Genomic DNA, 23,195 nt, shown 5'->3' on the forward strand with positions numbered 1-23,195 from the left:
TATTGGCAGACTTGCCAGTCCCAATCAGGGTCATTAGGTGAGAGCTACCTGTATTTATTTTGTTTGTGGAAAAATGGGAATCATATTCCTTTTTGTCTCAAAGGTGCTTTTTCAAAACTGTTTTTATTGAGGAAGAAGATGACATTTCGCTTCTTCAGATAAATCTTCTTGGATGAGAAGAACTAAAATATCTACTTCTTCTTCCTCAGTAAAAACAGTCCAGTTACCTTTTGAAAAAGCATCTTTGAGACAACCATGACCTTGGAAGACTGAGGATCTCCATAGACATATTCCTTTTTGTGAGAGAGGCACTGTATAATTATGTTGAAGGGAACTTTTATTGTGTTCGTTATTTTTTAAAAGTGGAGTATGGTTCTCCTTATGGAACTGAAGATTATGTAATCTTGTATTTAGATATGGAGGAATCTCCATTGGAGGGAAACTTCCAATACTGCATATTACTGGAGACCAAATTGTTGATTTTATGAAGCACATTGGTCGAATGATGAATATAACGGGGGTAAGAAAGAACTCTTGCATCTGCTTTGTCACCTGAGTATCATCAAATCTAACAATTTATTTAGTATTTGTAACACTAAAATATAAACAAGAAATTCTGAGCCTTTGCCTTTCTGTTGTCTAGGGTGAAACAACAATGACTGTTGCTAAAGAAATGTCAGCTTTTCTTAAATATATGGAAACTGAACACAATATTAAGGTATTTTAATAATTATTTTCATGAAATCTTGCATAACTCGATCACTGAACAGAAAGTTCAGTAAAATGAGCATTAATTTAAAGAGGACAATAACTTTTTGTCAGAATCCATTTATATCCCATTCATAAATGTATGTATAAAATATTATACCCCTCCCTGGATTCTGCCATTTTCCCGAGGGGAGAAGAGAAGATGTTTATTCAGCCTGCCTGTAGGCTGTCTTCAAAGACCAGGGAAAACCTTTTGAACTGAGGACAACAAAGGGAGGGAAGGGAGAAGGAGATCTGGTTTGTATCTCCATTTGAATCTGAAAAGGAAGGAGGCAATAGTCATAAAGGCACGGGAAGATCCCTCTTTCCCACAAAAGGGTTTGACACCTAAGTTTAATTGATGTGGGTCTGACCAACTGGGTTTGAGGGGAGGGGTTTGAACCGGGAACTCTTTATAAAGTATCAAAGTGTAACACAATGCCAGATCCTGTCTTGTATTTCCACAACCGATCATGTCCTAGTAAAAACTCCTTTTGGACAAGACCTGGCTCCAAGAGTTCTTTATTTTCCTAAGATGTGGATTGGGGTGGGTCCTGACACTTTTGTTATTATTTGATTGAGATGTTTGCTTTTTAGTAAGGAAATGGAAGAGTGAATAGAACAAGTTTAATAAAAGTATATGGATTATTATCCATATGAATTATTAACAGATAGTTTGGGGACCTGTAACATATTGTTGGGCCAATACAGCCTTGGATTCAGAAACATCTTCGTTTATGCAATCATTACAAAATATTGTATATCTTGTTGACTTTGAAGAGCACCATTTTAAAAAAATGTACTGTATGATACCAAATTACCAAAATTGGTTTTGCAGGCATATTCTTACAATATGAGAGCCAGTCTGGTATAATGATTAAGGTACCTAGAAACCAGGACACTTTGAATTCTAGTCTTGCCTTGGACACAAAGTCAGCTGGGTGATTCTCAGCCTTAGGAAGGAACCAGGAGCAAAGTACTTCCGAAATTTTGCCAAGAAGACTGCAGGACTTTTCCAGGCAATCACCAGGAGTCAATATTGACTCAAAGGCACAAAAATAAAAATCATGCAATATAACATTACAACTGAAAAAGGAGAAGAGAAAAGAAAGTGAGCAATTCTATGAAACAAAATAACCCTCCCAAACTGTTTGGATTGCTCAGTTTTCTTTTGTGCTTTTCTGCAGTCTCTCTCTCTCTCTTTCATATGCGTGCACACACACACACACACACACACACACACACACTATTCCAGATATTAACCAACAACAATCAGCAATATTGAATAGTACTGAAAATTAAATTTAAAATTATTTTGTTATAATCTAGTAACCAGCTCTTACTTCTGGTTTTCGGTAAAACCAAGCCCATTGTGAGTCATTGGTTCACTTTACAACTGCTGCATTCACTTAACCACCACCCAAAAAGTTCGTAAAATTGGGTTGGTTACATGATCGACCTGTTTTATGACCCTTTATGCTATATGACTGTAATGGGCTGGCTCCATTACGGTTGTATGTACCACTTGTGTAAGCATATCCATTGAAGCTTTCTGTAAGGGAAAGCTTCAGTGGATATGCTATAATTCTATAATTGTTCTTTAGTATAAGCTAGTCATATGTGGATGATCACTAGATGGGAGCAAAGAGATACAGAAAACATTTTACTTCCATGTAATGTTTGTCTAGATATTTGCACTCAGATCAGCAGACCTATTTAGAAGGAGATGTAAACAGCCAGGAGTAATTTATATTAGAAACAAGATATAAAACATATACCTTATATCCATCTTGAGATGGCAAAACACCAATATGAGTAGTCCTCAACTTACAACAATTCATTTAGTGACCATTCAAAGTTACAACGGCACTGAAAAAAGTGACTTATGACCATTTTTCGCAGTTACAACTGTGGCAGCACTCCCATGGTCAAGTATTCAAAATTCAGATGCTTGGCAATTGACATATTTATGACAGATAGCTGTCTCAGGATCACATGATCAGCTTTTGCAACCTTCTGACAAGCAAAGTCAATGGGGAAGCCAGATTCACTTAAAAACCGCATTAAGAACTTAATAACTGCACTGATTCACTTAACAACTCTGGCAAGAAAAGTCTTTAAATGGGGGATAATTTACTTAACAAATGTTTCACTTAGCAACAGAAATTTTGGGCTCAATTGTGGTCGTAGGTTGAAGACTACCTGTATATGTTCCAGATTTTAAAAAATCTAGAAATCCTAAGAAAGATACTATACATCCGGAACTTCAGTGTTCAGACTTCTGCAAAGCATTTTCAGCATCCCTATACATGCACATTAATGCATTGTCGTCATTATTCAAACCCAAAGAAGGAGAAAAAAGAAAGTTTGATTTCTGCCAATTTCCCCATTTAAATATAAAAATTGAATAAAGAGAATGAGAACAAGCTGAGTAAAGTTCCAGCTTTCCTTGTAATTCCAAAGAATAAGCCAATGCTGAAGTATGAACAAGAGGAAAAAGTTATCCCTGATTTGTTATGGGGGAAAAACCCAGAGTACTAGTGTGCTTATAATAATAAATAAAACAGATATGAAAACTGTTTAGTGCACCAGCCTGTTGCTTGTTCCTGATAAAATCAGCATTTTAAAGGATTCTGACTGACTGAAGTTTATAATCTTCTCCATTGTTCTTCCAGGTGTGGTTTAACAATAAAGGCTGGCATGCTATAGTCAGTTTTCTCAACGTAGCCAACAATGCAATTCTGAGAGCCAATCTGCAACGAAATAGAGATCCAGAAGAATATGGGATAACTGCTATTAACCATCCACTGAACCTCACTAAGGATCAGTTGTCTGAAATCACTGTGTAGGTAACATTCATTTGCTTTTCTACTTCTAATTCACTCCGATTGCAGTTTTAATTCTATTCCTCCTGCTCCATCCCTTCTAGAAGGTCTGGACATCACAGCTTAAAGCTTAGAAAAATATGTCTGTTGGCAAGTCAAAAGTATTTAAACGACAGTACTTTTAAAATGCATATTGTACCTCACACAGAATTGGATCCCTTTCAATAAACAATCTCAAGCTAGTTATATTAACTGCTATATTTATACAGTTTGCAACAAATGAATGAATGATGGGAAATGTACGGTTGCCTCTGCAACAGCAGTCTAGTGTATCTTTTACCAAGTCACAACTGGTTCAGAGTCCTTTCTCCACCAGTAAAATGAAGCAGGAGGAAAAACTCAATAGTGCAGCCATAGTAAAAGTTTAGCACTAGTAGATTCTGTCAGAAAAGTAGAAGTGGGTTTGCTGTCTTCAACCATGTCTAATGTCAACCTTGTGGTGAAATGTGAACCTAACAAGAAATAACTTTTGTGGCTTTGGGGTCTGGCTTATTGGCTGCCCTTGACATGTCTCACTACAGGCTGACCACCTCAATAGATGCTGTTGTTTCCATCTGCGTGATTTTTGCCATGTCTTTCATCCCAGCAAGCTTTGTCTTATATCTGATCCAAGAACAAGTGACAAAAGCCAAGCATCTCCAGTTTGTCAGTGGTGTGAGCCTTTTTGTTTACTGGTTCACCAACTTCCTTTGGGACATGGTGAGTTCTTTTGCTTCCCTTCATTAGATGATGATGGTTAGATGATCTTGGTGGGGGCTCTCCAATTATTATGCCCCTGTCATGGACCGATCATCATCTCCTGCGGCTGGTCTTCCGCTTTGCTACCCCCCGCCGTGGGTGTGTGGAACCAGTTAGATGGTACCGCCCCAGATGCTTAATGGATCCCGAGAGATTCCAGGCAGCGCTGGGGTCCCCACCTGCCTCCCCCACTCACAGCTCGGCAGATGCCTTAGTGGAAGCCTGGGAAAGGGCAGCCACTGAGGCTCTTGACCGAGTTGTACCCTTGCGGCCCCTGACCCGATGCAGATCCCGTCGAGCTCCATGGTTCTCCGCGGAGCTCCGGGAGATGAAGCGTCGGAGACGGGGCCTAGAGAGCGGTTGGAGGTCCAGCCGATCCGAATCCGACCGATTGCGACTAAGAACCTACATTAGGTCTTATCTCGCTGCGATAAGGGTGGCGAGGTCTAATCACTTCGCTACCCTTGTCGCGTCCGCAGATAATCACCCGGCCGCCCTGTTTAGGGTGACTCGCTCCCTCCTTAATCAAGAGGTGAGGGAGGAACCCTTGCAGGGTCGTGCCGAGGAGTTTAACAATTATCTGTCGGACAAAATCGCTCGGATTCGGACCGGTCTGGACTCTGACTGGGCAGAGTCTGGTGATCAGGACACGGGCGGTCTTGTCGATATCACCTGGGAGGAGTTTGATTCTGTGACTCCGGAGGAAGTGGACAGGATTATGGGGAGACTGAGCTCCACCACATGTTTATTGGACCCGTGCCCTTCCTGGCTGGTTTATGCAGCCCGGGAGAGGACACGCAGCTGGTTCCAAGCAGTTATATCAGCTTCTTTGAGTGAGGGTAGCTTCCCTGCCGCCTTGAAAGAGGCGGTGGTGAGGCCTCTCCTCAAGAAGCCTGCCTTGGACCCAGCTGTATTGAACAACTTTCGTCCAGTCTCCAACCTTCGCTTTCTTGCAAAGGTTGTTGAGAGTGTGGTGGCGCATCAGCTCCCTTTGGTCCTGGATGAAGCGGATTATCTAGACCCGTACCAATCGGGTTTCAGGCCCGGGCACAGCACGGAGACGGCATTGGTCGCGCTGGTGAATGATCTCTGGAGGGCTCGGGACAGGGGTCATTCCTCTGTTCTAGTCCTATTAGACCTCTCAGCGGCTTTCGATACCATCGACCATGGTATCCTGCTGCGGCGTCTCAGGGGATTGGGAGTGGGAGGCACGGTCTTACAGTGGTTCTCCTCCTATCTCCAGGGACGTTCGCAGTCGGTGTTGACAGGAGGGCAGAGGTCGACCGCGAGGTCTCTCGTTTGTGGAGTTCCTCAGGGGTCGGTCCTCTCGCCTCTCCTGTTCAACATCTACATGAAACCGCTGGGTGAGATCATTCGTGGCTTTGGAGTTGGGTATCATCAGTATGCTGATGATACCCAGCTTTTTCTTTCGACCCCAAACCACCCCAGTGATGCCCTCAACGTGATGTCCCGTTGCCTGGAGGCGGTTCGGGTCTGGATGGGGAGGAACAGACTTCAACTCAACCCCGACAAGACCGAGTGGCTTTGCATACCTTCATCCCGGGTCTATTCGGATATTCCATCTCTTTCTATGGGGGGTGAATTATTACCCCCCGTGGATAGGGCTCGCAACTTGGGCGTCCTCCTAGATTCACGGCTCACCTTGGAAGATCACATGGTGGCTGTGACTAGGGGGGCTTTCGCCCAGGTTCGCCTGGTGCGCCAGTTGCGGCCCTATCTAAGCCGGGATGATTTATGCACGGTCACTCACGCGCTCGTGACCTCTCGTCTAGACTACTGCAACGCTCTCTACATGGGGCTTCCCTTGAGGACCACCCGGAGGCTCCAACTGGTACAGAATGCAGCCGCGAGAGTTGTGTTGGGAGTCTCCCGATACTCCCATGTCACACCTCTGCTCTGTGAGCTGCATTGGTTACCAGTTGTCTTCCGGGTGAGATTCAAGGTGCTAGTAATGGTGTTTAAAGCCCTTCATGGCAGGGGTCCGGAGTACCCTAGGGAACACCTGCTGCCGGCATCTACTTCCCTCCGCCCTGTGCGTTCCCACAGAGAGGGCCTCCTCAGGGTGCCACCGGTCAGAGAATGTCGACTGGTGGCCCCCAGGGGGAGATCCTTCTCTGTGGGCGCCCCGGAGCTATGGAACCAGTTACCGGTTGAGCTCCGGACGGCACCCGATCTTCGCTCCTTTCGCCGCGATCTGAAAACATACTTGTTCGAGCAAGCCGGCCTGGCCTGAGGGGGGATTGGTGGGGTTTTTTACTATTTTTATTGGGGTTTTTTTATTATGTATTACTGTATTTTTAATTGGGCATGTATTTAATTATCTTTTATCTTTTGTAAATCTCTGTGTTTTATTCTTGCCCTGTACACCGCCCTGATTCCTTCGGGAGAAGGGCGGTATAGAAATATTAATAAATTAAATTAAATTCATATACTTTTTCATCGGGATGGTACTCACCAGAATGGATAATTATCATGCTGTTGGCAATTATGGGATATATATATATATATATATATATATATATATATATATATATATATATATATATATATATATATATATATATATATATATATATATATATATATATATATATATATATATATATATATATATATATATATATATATATATATATATATATATATATATATATATATATATATATATATATATATATATATATATATGTGTGTGTGTGTGTGTGTGTGTGTGTGTGTGTGTGTGTGTGTGTGTGTGTGTGTGTGTGTGTGTGTGTGTTTTCTGAAGTGTTCTACATGGAACACTTTGAAACCCTCGCTCTAGAAAAATCCAACCACAAACCCAAACTCTGGCTCAGATACGTAGATGACACCTTCGTAATCTGGCCACACAGCAAAGAAAAACTGGATGACTTCCTCACACACCTCAATAGCCTACACCCCAAAATACAATTCACCATGAAAACAGAAGCTAACAATCAACTTCCCTTCCTTGATGTCTTAGTCTACAAGAAATCCAACGGCTCCCTAGGACACACTATCTACCATAAAAAAACACACACAAACCGCTATCTGAACGCACTCTCACACCACCACCCAGCACAGATCAACTCCGTAGCCAAGACACTCATCTCCAGAACAAAACACTTAGCTGACGAACAACACCTAAAAACCGAACTACACACTCTCACTAATGTACTAACAGCCAATGGATTCCAAAGGAACACGATTACCAACTTACGATTACCAACTTAATCCGAAGAGAGACACCCACAAAAACCCAAGACAGAGAACAAGAAAATGGCAAAGCCCTCCTCCCATACTTAAAAGGGACCACAGACAGAATCAGCAAGATCCTCCAAAAACACAACATCAAAACAGCATTCTACACAGACAGAAAAATATCCACCATCCTAAGAAACCCCAAAGACATAATTGGGTTAGAAAACCAAGGAGTATACGAAATCCCATGCACCACCTGCCCCACCACATACATCGGACAGACCAACAGAAGAATAAGTGCACGCATTGAAGAGCACAAAAACTCACTCAGAAAGGGAGAACAAACTTCATCCCTGGTCCAACACTTTGAAGCCACGGGACATGAAATTGATTTTAAAAAAACCAAAACTATCGCCAAAATTGAACATTTTAACAACAGAATAATCAGAGAAGCCATTGAGATAGAAAAACGCCCCCACAGCATGAACAAACGAGATGATACCTCTCACCTACCAGCCATTTGGAAACCTGCCTTGATTGACAGACGAGTCCCAACCACCAAGAATGATACCAGACCCAAACTCATGATAACATCACATGACACCACCACCACACAACCATTCAAAAAGCAAATCCGAACCCACAATGATAACAACGCACAACCACAAAACAGAAACCTAACTACAGCTGCAACATCAGCCACTTTAAACCCCTCCAAACCACACAATAAGCAAACAGACACCCACTATAAAAACATAGCACCACCACAAACACGAAGCCGAACAAAAGCAGCACAACTCACCAGCTCAGGTCTAAGGCTGGCAGCTGAGACCAGCCCATCCACTCAAAACACACCCCCACCCAATCAGAACACACCCACCATTCAAAACACACTCCCACCCAATCAGAACACACTTAATCCCCCACCCAATCAGAGCACACCTCCACCCACAGAACACACCCCCTCTGGCAGTTTAAAAAAGAGGAACAAACAGCCACTACCACATGCTTCTCCCAGAAGAAGGAAGCTGAAGCCACAAGCCTGAGGATGACGGATGGGATTCCGTCGAAACGTTGCTCCTACACCTTCAACTCTACGCGGGGAAAAACCCGAATGACCAAAGATCATGTATGTATGTATGTGTATGTATGTATGTATGTATGTGTATATATATATATATATATATATATATATTTTGTTGTTGTTAGCTGCGAAGTCGTGTCCGACCCATCGCGACCCTATGGACAACATTCCTCCAGGCCTTCCTGTCTTCTACCATCTTCTGGAGTCCATTTAAGCTCACGCCTACTGCTTCAGTGACTCCATCCAGCCACCTCATTCTCTGTCGTCCCCTTCTTCTATTGCCCTCGATCTTTCCCAGCATTAGGCTCTTCTCCAGTGAGTCCTTCCTTCTCATTAGGTGGCCAAAGTATTTGAGTTTTATATATATATAAAACACATATATATATGTATGTATGTATATGTAGGCCACAGCGCGCATACTAACCCCTCACAAAGTCGGTGTTGCCCACAGACCTGATCGGACCTTACGAGCTTGCGTCATGCGCCCTAAAGATCCACTCCCCAATGAAGAAAAAGCCTCGGTCGTATACAAGATATCATGCCAGAATTGCAATTGCAATTACATTGGGGAGACAGCAAAACGACTGAGGACTAGGGTGCATGAACACAAGCTTGCTATTAGAAGACAAGAACAACGTTCACAGGTGTGGACGCACATGGCTACACATAACCATGCCTTTAATCTAGCAGGGACTGAGGCTATTGCCAGTGACAACACTAAAGGCGGCCGCCTGTTTAAGGAAGCCTGGTTTTCAAACCATTCCTCCATCAACCGGCATATAGACCTCCCCCCTGCATACCAGGCACTAAAAAATTGGGAAGAGCAACGACGTGCGCGACATGAAGACAAACAGCGCAAGAATTCACAAATTATCTCATTGCATCAAATCCAAGGTTGCACCAGCACACAACCACTCTGCAATGTCGAACACAAGGAAGAAGAGCAACAACCATTTAAGATCCCTGGCATGAGAACACGGACAATGACCAGGGTTATGGCTACAACACATGGAGCTATAAACAATTCACTTTTAACAACAGATACCCAGAGACAAATACATCCCAAAAACGGATGCGCGACAACTCAAAGAAATACGGCAGACCTCAACAAACAGATCTGAGCATGCTCCATGAGCAGAGTGCAGACACCAACAGTACAAACGGAATCTCCCCACCCCAGCATCTCCATCCTGATGACGTTGGCAGTTGGCCAACGAAAGCTTGATTTTTCAGCAATAAAAACTGTTTTAGTTTTTAATTCTATCCCAGTGTTCATTTGTTTGTTAATTTTAACATGCCTGGGATTCGTATTTTTAATCTTATCAAGGAATATGTATATATATATGTATATATATATATATGTGTGTATGTATGTATATGTATATATATATATATATATATATATATGGATCTTTGGTCATTCGGGTTTTTTCCCGTTAAATGCTTGTTAACTATTTAGATTACCTTGCTAGGCCCCAAACATGGGACAAATCTTTATTTCCTGTTTCAGCCTAACCGAAGGCCATCGACAGGCAGTAGTCACAACAGTGACAGCTCATATTTGTGTATATATATGTTTTCTGGGGTTTTCGCGGGTGTTTGTATGTAGATCTTTGGTCATTCGGGTTTTTCCCCACGTAGAATTGAAGGTATAAGAGCAACGTTTTGACGAAATCTCATCCGTCATCCTCAGGCTGGTGGCTTCAGCTTCGTTCTTCTCTCCCAGAAGAATGAAGCTGAAGCCACCAGCCTGAGGATGACGGATGAGATTTCGTGGAAACGTTGCTCTTATACCTTCAATTCTACGTGGGGGAAAACCCGAATGACCAAAGATCTACATATATAAAAAATAATGTTTTAAATAATGTTATATTTAAAAAAAATATAACATTATTTTCAAAAAATCAAGTAAGACAGAACAAACTAATCTCTGTTTATTTATCTTACTAAAAGCTATTTTCTGGATAGCTCTTCAATTTGATACATGCTTTATTTTTCTTTTCCTCTGTGCCAGGTGAATTATATAATGAGTGCTGGCTTAGTGGTGGCAATATTCATGAGCTTCAAAAAAAAAGCATACACGTCACCAACCAATCTTCCTGCATTTATAATATTACTATTGTTATATGGGTAAGTTATCTAGATGTCTCATTAAATATGTGAAATGAAACAAATACTAAGGTACATGTTTCAATAAACCTTTTTTTTAACTATAGTAGATCAGTTCTACAAAACTCTACAGTTTACCTGCTTATTTCCTACTTATTGAAAGTTTTGTTAATTACGTATAAAAACATTACAAATAGTTCTCACTTAACCTTCTGCAATGGGAACTGGCAACTCTGTGCCTGTGCCCAATTTACATCAATTCTGCTGTGATCATTAAGCGAATCACTGCAGGTCATTAAGTATATATAGTCACATGACTATTGTACTATCCTACTATCGTAATGGTTTTTTGAACCAGCTAGTTGGTAATAATTGTGTAGTGCATCATCTTCTTACCTATCTGTGTTTACTATATATTGCCCCTGCTCATGTTTCCAGTGTTTTGTAGAGTTTCTCAGAACTCAACTCTCTCCCCACTTCTTTTTAATCACCTTGTGAAGGTATTGGGTGAGCATGGGATTAGATATGCTGATGATACCCAGGTATACATTTCTATCCTGGATGTAAGAAATGATGCTATCAAGGTTTTCTCTCATTGACTGGAAGCTGTAAAGATCTGGATGGGAAAGAACAGGCTTAGGTTCACTTGTTAAAGACCTACTCTGGCGTCTTTTTTTCATTACTTCTGACTGGGTTGCCACTTCCCCATACTAAATCGGTAGGCAACATGGGGATCCTCTAGACCCGTGGTGGCAAACCTATGGCATGCTTGCCACAGATGGCACGCAGAGCCCTCTCTGTGGGCACGCGTGCCGTCGCCCCGTCCTAGGCCTTCAGCTGGGTTTTTTAAACCTTTTCCCTTTAGGCCTCCACCACCATGTGCAAAAAAAAAAAAAGTTCAAAAAATCAATTGCAACTTCTCGCGGGGAAAAAAAAGATCTCGCAAAGTTGGAATTGATGGACTGAACTTTTTAGTCCCACCCAGTCTGCCGTTACCACTGCAGCCACGCCCACCCAAAAGGCCACGCCCACCCAGTGCCCGATGATACATAAATGGGTTTTGGGTTGCAGTTTGGGCACTCGGTCTCTAAAAGGTTCGCCATTGCTGTTTAGTTCCTGCACAAAACCATTTTGTGCATTGGTTGTGACCATTTCTAGATCAGGAGGCATCGCTTCATGCCTTGGCCATCTCTCAACTGCATTATTCAATGAAATCTGCATACCCCAATAGCACTTAGACTTACATACTGCCCCATAATGCTTTATGGCACTCTCTGGGTAGTCATGCCTAATACCGAATTCCAGTTTATTTAGAAACTACACTGAATATTATGATAGAGGTAGTTAAGGGAGCATCTTGCTATACCATATGGCATTACTATTTAGCAAGCTGTACTATTTCTTAGTTTCTATAGGCAGTTCAAGGTATTACTTGTCATCTATAAAACCCTTCATGGCACAATGCTGGTCATTTGCTATTTGTCTCCAATTATTTGTGCCCATCCCACATAATTTGCCAGAGCTGGTATACTCTGGATACATTCTATTAAATGGTGTCATCCAATGGGACCCAAGAAGTGGGCATTCTTTGACACTGTAACCTATGGAATAACATGATAACCAGATAACCCCAACTCTACTGTTTTTGATAAGGCATTGAAGACCAGTGATCTTCCCCTAAGCACTGGCTCAGGAAGTTAGGTGAGCCGGCTTCAAGTAATTTATGTGGCCAGTTGATTATAAGTTTTATTAGTTATGGATATATGAGCAGACTCATGTGACATGTTTTAATTGCTCTGTTATATTGTTGATGTTTTTAGCTGGTAGCTAGCTGCCCAAAGTCACATGGCAAATGAGCAACCATATAAACTGAATAAATTTATAAATAAAGGAATATATAGCCCTTTTCGTAAAGTTTCTGACTTTTTTAATGGTTTCAAATGTTCCTTGCCAGCTGGCCTGAATAATAAAGGAGGAATCTTTATGCACAAAAATAACAAAATGGTCTTTTTTATGTTTTATCAAAAGATGGTCTGTAACAACGTGGCCATATTTCATTCACCATTGAATCAATTTATTGTTCATTATACCACCTTTGGGGAGCGGGGCTTCTGACTGTATATTTTGATTAATTGAATCATACCACTTTTGTTTCTCTTTGTTCTCTATGCAGATGGGCCATAATTCCTATGATGTACCCTGCATCCTGCTATTTTAGCGTACCCAGCACTGCCTATGTTTTCTTATCTTGTGTTAATCTCTTCATTGGTATTAACACTAGTGCTATTACATTTATTCTGGACCTCTTTGAAAATAACGCGGTGAGTGACTTTTCTTAGGCTCGATGGTAATGAAAATACCATACTTTAGCTATGCTTCCATTAGGGTATGGTTAAATATATGCTTCCTAAGCTTTAAGAGATAATGAGAGTTTAAAAGGATCAGCCGGTGCAATGGAAAGTATCAGAAAACATTTGGTGTTCATGAACCTTTTCATTATATCTAAATGTTCCAGTGTAAGGTAATCAGGTATTCTGGAAAATTATATAGAGATGTTGCAAAATGTGGGAATTTCTTTTATAGGTACTATAATGTTCCTTTTCTCAAGAAAAAAAACCAACCTTCTGATTTCCTACTGTCACATCTTTATAGTAAAAGATGTTATTCATCAGAATGTATACCAGGAATCTGGTATAGGAGAAGGAATGGTAAAACCTGGGGGTAGAGTTAAAAGAAGAGTCTGCCCAGTGTCGCTATGTAGCCACAAACGGACTAATTCCAACCCCTCTTAAAATCAGCTGAACCTTATCTCGTGCCAAAATAGTGGTAACCGTTAATTGATTAGATTCCTGTGCATAGGCAGTAGTAGTAATAAATCAGTTTAATTGGAACTTCACATGTGATCCTGGTCTTTTGCACCTGACATCTGGCCTCTCATTCGAAACTGAATCATTTTATTTCTAAGTTAGGCAGGAACCTTGTGAATCTGTGCATGACCAGCGTCTGTGTTTCTTTTTCAGCCTCTCCTAGAATTCAACAAAACATTAAAAAAAGTATTTTTGATCTTTCCTCATTTCTGCTTGGGTCGTGGACTCCTTGACTTAGCCATAAACCAAGCTGTGATTGATGTCTATGCACGTTTTGGTAAGTATCAAACAATGGGAGATTGTTCTAGGTTGCAAAAAGATGTCGAGACTCTAGAAAGAGTACAGAGAAGAGCAACAAAGATGATTGGGGGACTGGAGGCTAAAACATATAGGGAACGGTTGCTGGAATTGGGTATGTGTAGTTTAATGAAGAGAAGGGTGAGGGGTGACATGATAGCAGTGTTCCAATATCTCAGGGGCTGCCACAAAGAAGAGGCAGCCAAGCTATTCTCCAAAGCACCTGAAAAAGCAATGGATGGAAACTAGTCAAGGAGAGAAGCAACCTAGAACTAAGGAGAAACTTCCTGACAGTTAGAACAACTAACCAGTGGAACAACCTGCCTCCAGAAGTGGTGAATGCTCCAACACTGGAAGTTTTTAAGAAGAGACTGGACAGCCATTTGTCTGAAATGGTATAGGGTTTCCTGCCTTAGCAGGGGTTGGACTAGATGACATCCAAGGTCCCTTCCAAATTATTATTATTATTATTATTATTATTATTATTATTATTATTATTATTATTATTATTATTATTATTATTATTATTATTATTATTATTATTGAAGTCAGCTATGAGCTTGTGCTAGGCTGAATCTTTGCTTTGACCAAGGAGGAAAAACATCTTCACCCAGCCATCGGCCTTGCTTGTTGAACTGTCTGTTTTGAACCCTGTTGCTGCCTCTATCTGGGAGAGAGTCCCACCATCCTGTTGTGATTATTCCCTAACTGTGCTTGTTTTTTTCTTGTAGAAAAAACAGAAGTGGGAAGTCCCCACAACAAGCTATTTTACAGGATGTGTGACCAAGTTGGCCCTTGCGGCAAATAGTGCCAAAGGGAGGGGTTAGGGAAGAAAAGCCGGGAGATGAAAATGACCATAGCAATATTTCCCCTCAGTGGGAAATTACTTGGTCAGCAACTCTGAAAGAAATATTGCAAAATTGTGCTTGGATGTTCCCTGAATTGTTAGAGAGACAGAGACATGCAAGCTCTGTAGTGTTACTAAGCTGGCAAATTTGCACAACTTGTTTCATACCTGCAATCATGACATATACAAGAGCCCTTTAACACTAAACGTAAAACATTCTTGACATCAGATACTTAAAAATAGAAAGAGATTGTAGAATATCAGAGGCTTGCTTAAGTATAGTTTTATTTTTCTTCCCAAGACTGTCAGCTGAAGGCAATGCTCCAATGAAATATTTTTCCCCCCTTAGCTTAAGAACGCATTAACATCCTCAACTTAATCCCTATCTTGATCAAGAAATAAAATATTCAGAGCTAGCTACATAAAGACCCTTGTCTTAGGGTTCTTTTTCCATGTTAATTTCCTTTCCTGCAGTCCATGAGTTGGCACAAAATTATGCGGCGTTCTCTGCCTTCATTGCTGAGCATGACTTTGCCTCAGTAATGAGGCCAACAACTGGCACTGTCTTCATAGATTCACACAGGATAACTTAAAGAAAGTGTCTGATTTGTCTAGTGTCCCTTGTCAGTAGGAAAAACAACAACCAATTGCTCTCCCTAAAAAAAGAGGTGAATCTTTATTTTTATTTATTAAACTTATAGACTGCCCATCTCACTGGTATAGTGACTCTGGACAACTTACAATATGATAAAAGGTAAAAAACGAGAATGCAAAATGATTAAAATCAATAGGATTACATATGAAACTAAGTACCAAGAGAACAAGTGACATAGGGATGAGGATCTTCTCCCTATTAACCACCCCAAACATAGGGTGCCCCTATCGGGAGCCCAGGTCAGCCGGTGGAACCAGATTTTAAGGCTATTATGGAAAGCCAGGAGTGAGTGTGTGTGTGTGTGGGAGGGGCAGGTCTCAGCTCCAGCAAGAGAATGTTACAGAGAGCGGAAGCCATAGCAGAAAGGACTCTTTTGGAGCCAAAGTTCTCTGGCAGACAGGATAAAACATAGGATGCTTCTCAGTGGTGGGATTCAGCCAGTTCACACCAGTTCTGTAGAACTGGTAGCTAAAAATTTTTGAGTTCGGAGAACTGGCTGGAGGACGCCTCCCAGGCTTAGAACGGCCCACCGGAAGTGTGTGGATGCCACTTCTGGAAGTCCGTTCTGGGCCAGACCTGCATCCATGCAGAGAACCAGTTGTTCAGGTATTTGAATCCCACCACTGGTGCATCTGCTAGAGCAAGTGACATGGGCCCATCCCATTGGAGTGAAACGGCTCCTCAGAGTTTTGAACAGATGGACAGACCTAAAATCTGGTCCTGAGATAACTCATGAATAAGCACCCTTTTACCCGGCAATATCCAGCCCTAGAGATAAATGCCCAGAGATGATGTTGCACAGCTTGGTCATCCACCCACCTCCTTTCCCAATCTTCTCTCCTGCTTTGGTCCTGGCAGCCTGTTCTATACCAGGGGTAGGCAACCTTGGCTCTTTCATGAGTCGTGGACTTCAACTCCCAGAATTCCTGAGCCAGCATGGCTGGCTCAGGAATTCTGGGAGTTGAAGTCCACGAGTCATGAAAGAGCCAAGGTTGCCTACCTCTGTTCTAGACCATTGGACGCACATCAAAAAGACTGGCAAGACAGATAAAGAGGAGAACCAGAAGAAATGGTTCTTTAAGATCCAACTCAAATGATCCAACTCCTGCTTTTATATCGCTTGTTGTTTTTTTAAAATAACGCATTCAAAAACCAATTTGACATTTGCATATTAAAAACAAAAAAAACCTTTTATCTGACACACCTTGATGGTACAGAAAAGTATATAAACTTAAAACAGCAGTGCGTGACAGGCTACGTCTTTCGGTTCCAGATCTCCAATTGCACGTATTGGATCTGAATAACTGATAACATGCGGGGAAAATTCTCTGTTTCTGAAAAACGATATTTTATCGTTGTGTCATTCAAACGTATTTTTGTTGGTTTCATTCTAAAGGAGAGGACCGTGTCTTGAATCCGTTGCGCTGGGATTTTGCCGGGAAACACATGCTAGCCCTGGTCGTGCAGGGTGTGATCTATTTCATTCTGAATCTTCTTCTACAACATAGTTTCTTATCTACAAGATGGTACGTGGAAAAACTCTTCGCTTCAAAGATCTTGCACTGGGGGGGTTAGTGAATATGGTTGGGGTGGGAGGTTCCGGTGCGTACATCCACCATGAAAATGGGATTAACATAGGCTGCTTTTCAAGCACAAGCTGAATTACAACTCACTTATTCTGAGTTCTTCAGGTTTCTCCAGAATACTCTGGGGCCTATTGTGGAAGAAGAGGAGGAAGTTGCAGAAGAAAGGAAGCGAATAATGAAAGGAGAGAGCCAAAACTATATTTTGAAATTGCAGGAATTGACTAAGGTAATTTTTCAGGAGTTATTCTGAAATATTTGTGTCCTTTAGCTTTGTCTTGGAAAAGAAAATAAGCAATTAAGAAATACTTGCTTGTTTGAGGCAAGAGCCTTGGTGGAGCAGTGGGCTAATGCCTCCTTAAGTAACACCAGCTGCCTGCAATTAGTGCAGGTTCGCATCCCACCAGGCTCAAGGTTGACTCAGACTTCCATCCTTCCGAGGTAGGTAAAATGAGGACCCAGATTGTTGGGGGCAATAAGCTGACTTTGTAATAATGCCGCTTGGGAGGGGCCGAAAGCCCTAATAAGCAGGTATATACATAGAATGAAGGCTACTGCTAAGCTTGTAAGCCGCCCTGGGATATAAATGGAATTAAAAAAAAAACTTCAGGGATGACCAGGGGGCTGTCCTTGAGGACCACTCGGAGGCTTCAGCTGGTGCAGAATGCGGCTGCGCGAGTTGTGATGGGGGTCTCCCAATACTCCCATGTAACGCCTCTTCTCCGCGAGCTGCATTGGCTTCCAGTTGCCCTCCGGGTGAGATTCAAGGTGCTGGTGATGACCTATAAAGCCCTAAATGGCATGGGTCCGGATTATCTTAGGGAGCACCTGCTGCCAACGTCAACTTCCCATCGTCCTGTGCGCTCCCACAGGGAAGGCGTCAGGGTCCCGCCGGTCAAGGAGTGCCGGTGGGTGATACCCAGGGGGAGAGCATTCTCGGTGGGCGCGCCTGCCCTATGGAATCAGCTGCTGGTGGAACTCCGGATCGCCCCCGACCTTTGTTCGTGTCGCCGTGACCTAAAAACCTGGCTATTTGAGCTGGCTGGCCTGGACTGAGGGGTTTTTAAGGTTTTAAATTCAGTTTTAAAGTGTTGGGGCTATTAATTTAATTCTATTTTAATCTGTATATTGTTTTGTTTTGTTTTAATTTGCCCTTTAAACCGCCCTGAGTCCTTCGGGAAAAGGGCAGTATATAAATCAAATAAAATAAATAAATAAATTTTGCTGCTGGAGAATGCAAACTTTTCTCCCCCATCTGTTTTCTCCTGAGTTTGATGCTGACTGGCCTATTACTTTTATTTTCTCTTGAGATGTAATGTTGTTACTTATTAACATTACAGGGTTGGTATGTATGTATTTATAAAATACAGATAGCATCTCAATCCAATTAGGCACTACAGGTAGTCCTCAACATATGACCATAATGGAGCCTGTCATTATGGTCATACATCGTGACAGTTGTAAAGCAGGTCAATATATATATATTGCAGGGATTTAATATATTTCTTCATTCAGTTGTGTCTGATTCTTGGAGACTGCCTGTAGAAGTCCAACAGTTTTCTTGGCAAAGCCATTGCCTCCTTCCTAGGGCTGAGAAAGAGTGACTGGCCAAGGTAACTCAGCCTGGCTTTGCATCTGTGGCAGGACTAGAATTCAGTCTCCTGGTTTCTATCCTGGTGCTTTAACCACTACAGAAAACTGGCTTTCTATTTATATATCATTACATAAATGTTATGAATGCATTTGTATTATATGAAAATCACTATTCTGGAAGCCATATCTGTAATACTTTGTTATGGAAGCTATATATAAAATAAGGTTGTTGTGTTTTTTTTTAATCTTAACTTGCTATTACAGGAAGACCTCGACTTACAACGACAGTGAATCCTGCTCATTAAGATCATAAGTCATGCAATTATAAAACAAGTCACCCATGTGACAGATCTGATTTTACAAGCTTTTTTGTGGCATTTGTTAAGTGAATGCCATGGTTGTTAAACAAACCAATTGTTCACTATTGGCCAGTTTGGCTGAAAACTGGAAGCAAAAACCAGTTTGGGGCAAAAAAAGTCATAAAACACTGTCACTTGACTGCAGGACACTGCAAACAGCTGAAAATGTGACTAGAGGGGGCAGCTGCCAGAACTTTGGTACTGGGTCATAAATACACCTACGGAGATCCATCATAACTGGTCATAAGTCAAGGACCATCTGTAAAAGTGAATATTTAACTTGCTGGATTGTTTACATATTATTTTCTGTTGTGTTGTGCTGGTTTTCTCCAGTTGGTACAATCCAAATGCTTTGGGATATAGTTTCTATTATCTGTCAATTAGCCATGATCATGACAATAGGGACTGGGCAAAACAGCCATAGTCCACTGTATCTGGCGACTGCCTAGTTGGAGAAAGCCGCTTATCTCTTTAAATAATACATGTCCTTCAACTGTCTTCACATGAGGGTTCCTGTTGAAAAAAATTCTTATTCCAGATATACGCAGGAAGGCGTGTACCAGCAGTAGACAGACTCTGTGTTGGGGTTCGTCCGGGAGAGGTGGGTTATGTCTCAGTTATGCAATGCATTTTGAATTATTTCTTTTACTGTAAAACTCTAGAAGTAACCAGCATGTCTTAAATTATAATTTAGTGCTTTGGTCTCTTGGGTGTGAATGGTGCTGGTAAGACAACAACATTCAAAATGCTGACCGGAGATATTAAAGTAACATCAGGAGATGCTGTTGTGATTGGTCATAGGTGAGTCCTGACAAATGTTAGAAGAGTTGAGTCCAAAGAGCCACAGATTTTACTTTATATCTACTAACTGGTAATTGCCAACACATTGCCCTCAACAATTGGTCTTTATTTTTTGTTAGGGATATGAAGAAAATACTTATTTCTCTGTATAACGGCCCAGGTTCAAGACCTGAGCACTGCACAACAGGCTGAGCTCCTATTATTTGCCCCAGCTCCTGTCCACCTAGCAGTGTGAAAGCATGCACATGCAAATAGATAAATAGGTACACTTTGGGAAGGTAATGGTGTTCCATGCGCCTCGGTGTATAGTCAGTATGTGATCTTGAAGTTGGCTGTTCTGTCTACACAGATATGAGTCTATAGTGAGGATTTGAAACATTATAATGGATAGGAATACCATTTTTAAAATTTACCATGCACTCAGCTTTGTATTGTTTGCAAAAGATATCATTCTGCGCTGATAGAAGAACCAAGTGCTGTATCCACAATATTTCTAGAAGGTGTATGTTTAGCTGTCTTATTTCATCATATGGTAGAAGTGGATAATATTTTAATCTATATTTTTATTTTAATGTAAGGCCATTTCGAATAATCAGTCAAGCTTTAATTAACAGGGATTTAGCTTGGTTTATTTTAGTCAATTTCTTAATGTGTTACTTAATCTTTTAATTACAAGGTACTATTTTATTAAATTATTGTTATACTGTAGCTGGATACTTTTTCTCTCTACAGCTACTGTACTGATTAAATCTGGCTCTGTAAAGATTTTTTTTTCCTTTTATCTCTTTCACTTTTGCTAGCATATTGACCCAAATCTGGGATGTTCACCAAAACATGGGCTATTGCCCACAATTTGATGCTATTGATGAACTACTAACAGGAAGAGAACATTTGTTTCTCTATGCCCGTCTGCGTGGTGTCCCAGAAGCTGAAATTCAGAGGGTAAGGAAAATGATTCTTTATTTTCTGTGTGTGTTTTGGGCTACGTCTAAAGATACCTATACAAAAAAAGATGGCTTCTGCTAGAACAATAGGTCATATTAATTCATATTAAATTTTTAAAGAAAAAATATGCATTAGTCTGTATGTACATTGCACTGTCTTCTTGGCTCTGCACACTGTGCTGCTATTGTTTCTATTTCTATGTAGCAATCTTGCACATGGTGAAATCAAACTACAGAATAGTTTCTTCAATTTACAGAGTGCCTTTACATTATCGAATGTGCACACGTGAAACTTAAAGTAGTGAAGTTCTTCTTGCTTAAGCTTGCAATGGGGATAGTAACTGTGTATTCATAGTAACTGTTACACACCATAGCAAGATGGTAGAATCTTTCTCAGAGGCTGAGTTCACCACTGCATTAAGCTATTATGTGGTTTGTCTGGTTTTAGCCAAGCATGATCATGAAACTCCCCATTGTAGTTTTACACCGTTTATGGCTTGGTGGGTGGATCAACAACTTCTTCATTACATGGTATCATAGGTGTCCAGAATAAAGACATAAATTGTTTCAAAGCCCATTAGATTTTGGCAATCTCATCCCTAAAATCATGTGTGAGATGCATATCTCTATGAATATCATTTGGAAGTGCTCCAAAATTAGTTCTAATTTTCAGCTCCAAGCTTCATTCTGTTCTCTTCTACTATGACTTCCTCTGGCTCCTTTTCATCTGGAATATTATCAGAACATGATATTAATTCAACGTGTATATAATACGTACCAGAGATTGCTAATACTAGAGGACATGAGCTTCCCATTGAAGCATCCTTTATGCCTACTTTCCCTAATCTGATGTCCTCCAGATGATGACTATCCCTTGTGGAAATGATTGCAATTTTGGTTTCAGATTGGGCTAGGCCATTTTCTGAGAGTCCCAAATATAAACCCATATAATGGACTAGATTAAAGTCATAATATTTTATATAGATGTCAAGATCTTGATTTTTTTCTTTTCTTTTCTTTTCTTTTCAGGTGGCAGAGTGGGGAATTCAGAAACTTGGTCTGTCGCAAAATGCAGATCAGTTGGCAGGAACATACAGTGGCGGCACCAAACGGAAACTTTCCACTGCTATTGCATTGATAGGCTGCCCTCCCTTAGTCCTGCTAGTAAGTAGCTTTGCAATAAGGTAACCAGTGGTGGGATTCAAATATGTGAACAACTGGTTCTCTGTGTGGATGCCGCTTCCGGAAGTCCATTCTGGGCCTGGGCAACCAAAAATTAGCTACCGGTTCTGCTGAAGTGGTGCAAACCGGCTGAAACCCACCACCTAAGTTAAATATTAATTTCTAAAAAAGCTCTGAAAAACTGAGGAAGAAATCTACTTCAATAGCCTTTGCAGTCCAAAGCTTTATCCCACTACATGTCAGATATGAAGAATCGGGACCACAGATTAAGTTCTAGGTAGGATAATTTATTGCTCATGTCTATCAGCACAAAATTGGCACTATATAAGGTTCAACAGAATTCAAGAGTGCTTGGACTGAGCTCTCCTGTAGGAATGTATCAACGCTAGACTGATTCTGCTCTTGACTCCACCCTTAGGCTTTGTCTATCCTTCCTCTACCCCATAGCTACTTTTGGTTTGAAATAGCTCTTTGCAAATTCTGTTAATAGTCTTTTTATGCTGTCTTTCTTCTGCTCAATTAACTTTGATAAGCTAGGCCTCCTTACACAATTCTGATATCTGAGGTACACATTTTCTTCTGAAGCATGAGACACATAGCATCCAGACCTTGAAAAAGTTACTTTTTGGCACATGCAAGAGTAAGCATGTTAAACCCCCAAGAGAGGAAATATGTTCACTGTCTTGAGTTATTTGTAAACATAATAAAGGTGGGATGCAAACAAACAAATAACTGGAACTCCAAAAATATTTCTTCTTTTACAAGCAAGGGAACTCCTTCACCACTTGTTCTTGAGAAAATATACTACTTGTTACATTCCTGTTCTCATAGGACGAACCAACTACGGGAATGGACCCTCAGTCCCGACGCTTGTTATGGAACTCAATTTTCAGTGTGATCAGAGATGGAAGAGCTGTGGTTCTTACCTCCCACAGGTAATGTAAGTCATGCTCCCATCTAGTTAAATTGAATCATACATCCTAGTCAGCACTCACAGCTCATTCAGATTCATTTGCTCCATTTCAGATTTCAGCTGGGAAGGGAGGATCCCCAAGCCTTTGATTCTGCCCTTCCTATAAGCAGTTACTGTCTCTTGGCATTTTATCCTCACTTCGAGCCTGCTGAGATAGATTAAGCTGGGAGATAATGACTGGCTCAAGTCATTGAATTAGCTTGATAGAGGAATGGGGAATTGAATTCCAGTTTGTCTGGGTCCAGTCCAGCATGCATTGCAACTATACTTTACACTGTCCTTATTTTACTTTTTGAAAATTACAATTTT

The 23,195-nt window shown here is 41.1% G+C and overlaps 1 protein-coding gene across 1 annotated transcript in view; it reads left to right on the forward strand.

Annotated features, from left to right (window-relative positions):
• Positions 1-23,195, forward strand: part of ABCA4 (ATP binding cassette subfamily A member 4) — a gene marked incomplete at its 5' end in the record, with an annotated part of 118,639 nt that overhangs the window by 92,517 nt on the left and 2,927 nt on the right. The window contains 14 exons of the mRNA XM_081325514.1: positions 415-520; positions 644-718; positions 3,423-3,592; positions 4,154-4,331; positions 10,691-10,806; positions 12,959-13,106; positions 13,806-13,929; positions 16,848-16,977; positions 17,143-17,263; positions 19,525-19,587; positions 19,681-19,787; positions 20,588-20,729; positions 21,761-21,895; positions 22,745-22,848. Coding sequence (XP_081181640.1) covers positions 415-520; positions 644-718; positions 3,423-3,592; positions 4,154-4,331; positions 10,691-10,806; positions 12,959-13,106; positions 13,806-13,929; positions 16,848-16,977; positions 17,143-17,263; positions 19,525-19,587; positions 19,681-19,787; positions 20,588-20,729; positions 21,761-21,895; positions 22,745-22,848 — 1,719 coding nt within the window. The remainder of the gene's footprint in view (positions 1-414; positions 521-643; positions 719-3,422; positions 3,593-4,153; positions 4,332-10,690; positions 10,807-12,958; positions 13,107-13,805; positions 13,930-16,847; positions 16,978-17,142; positions 17,264-19,524; positions 19,588-19,680; positions 19,788-20,587; positions 20,730-21,760; positions 21,896-22,744; positions 22,849-23,195) is intronic.

The sequence above is a fragment of the Vipera berus genome (assembly GCF_964194415.1).
Source record: "Vipera berus genome assembly, chromosome: 3".
Taxonomy (NCBI): Eukaryota; Metazoa; Chordata; class Lepidosauria; order Squamata; family Viperidae; genus Vipera; species Vipera berus.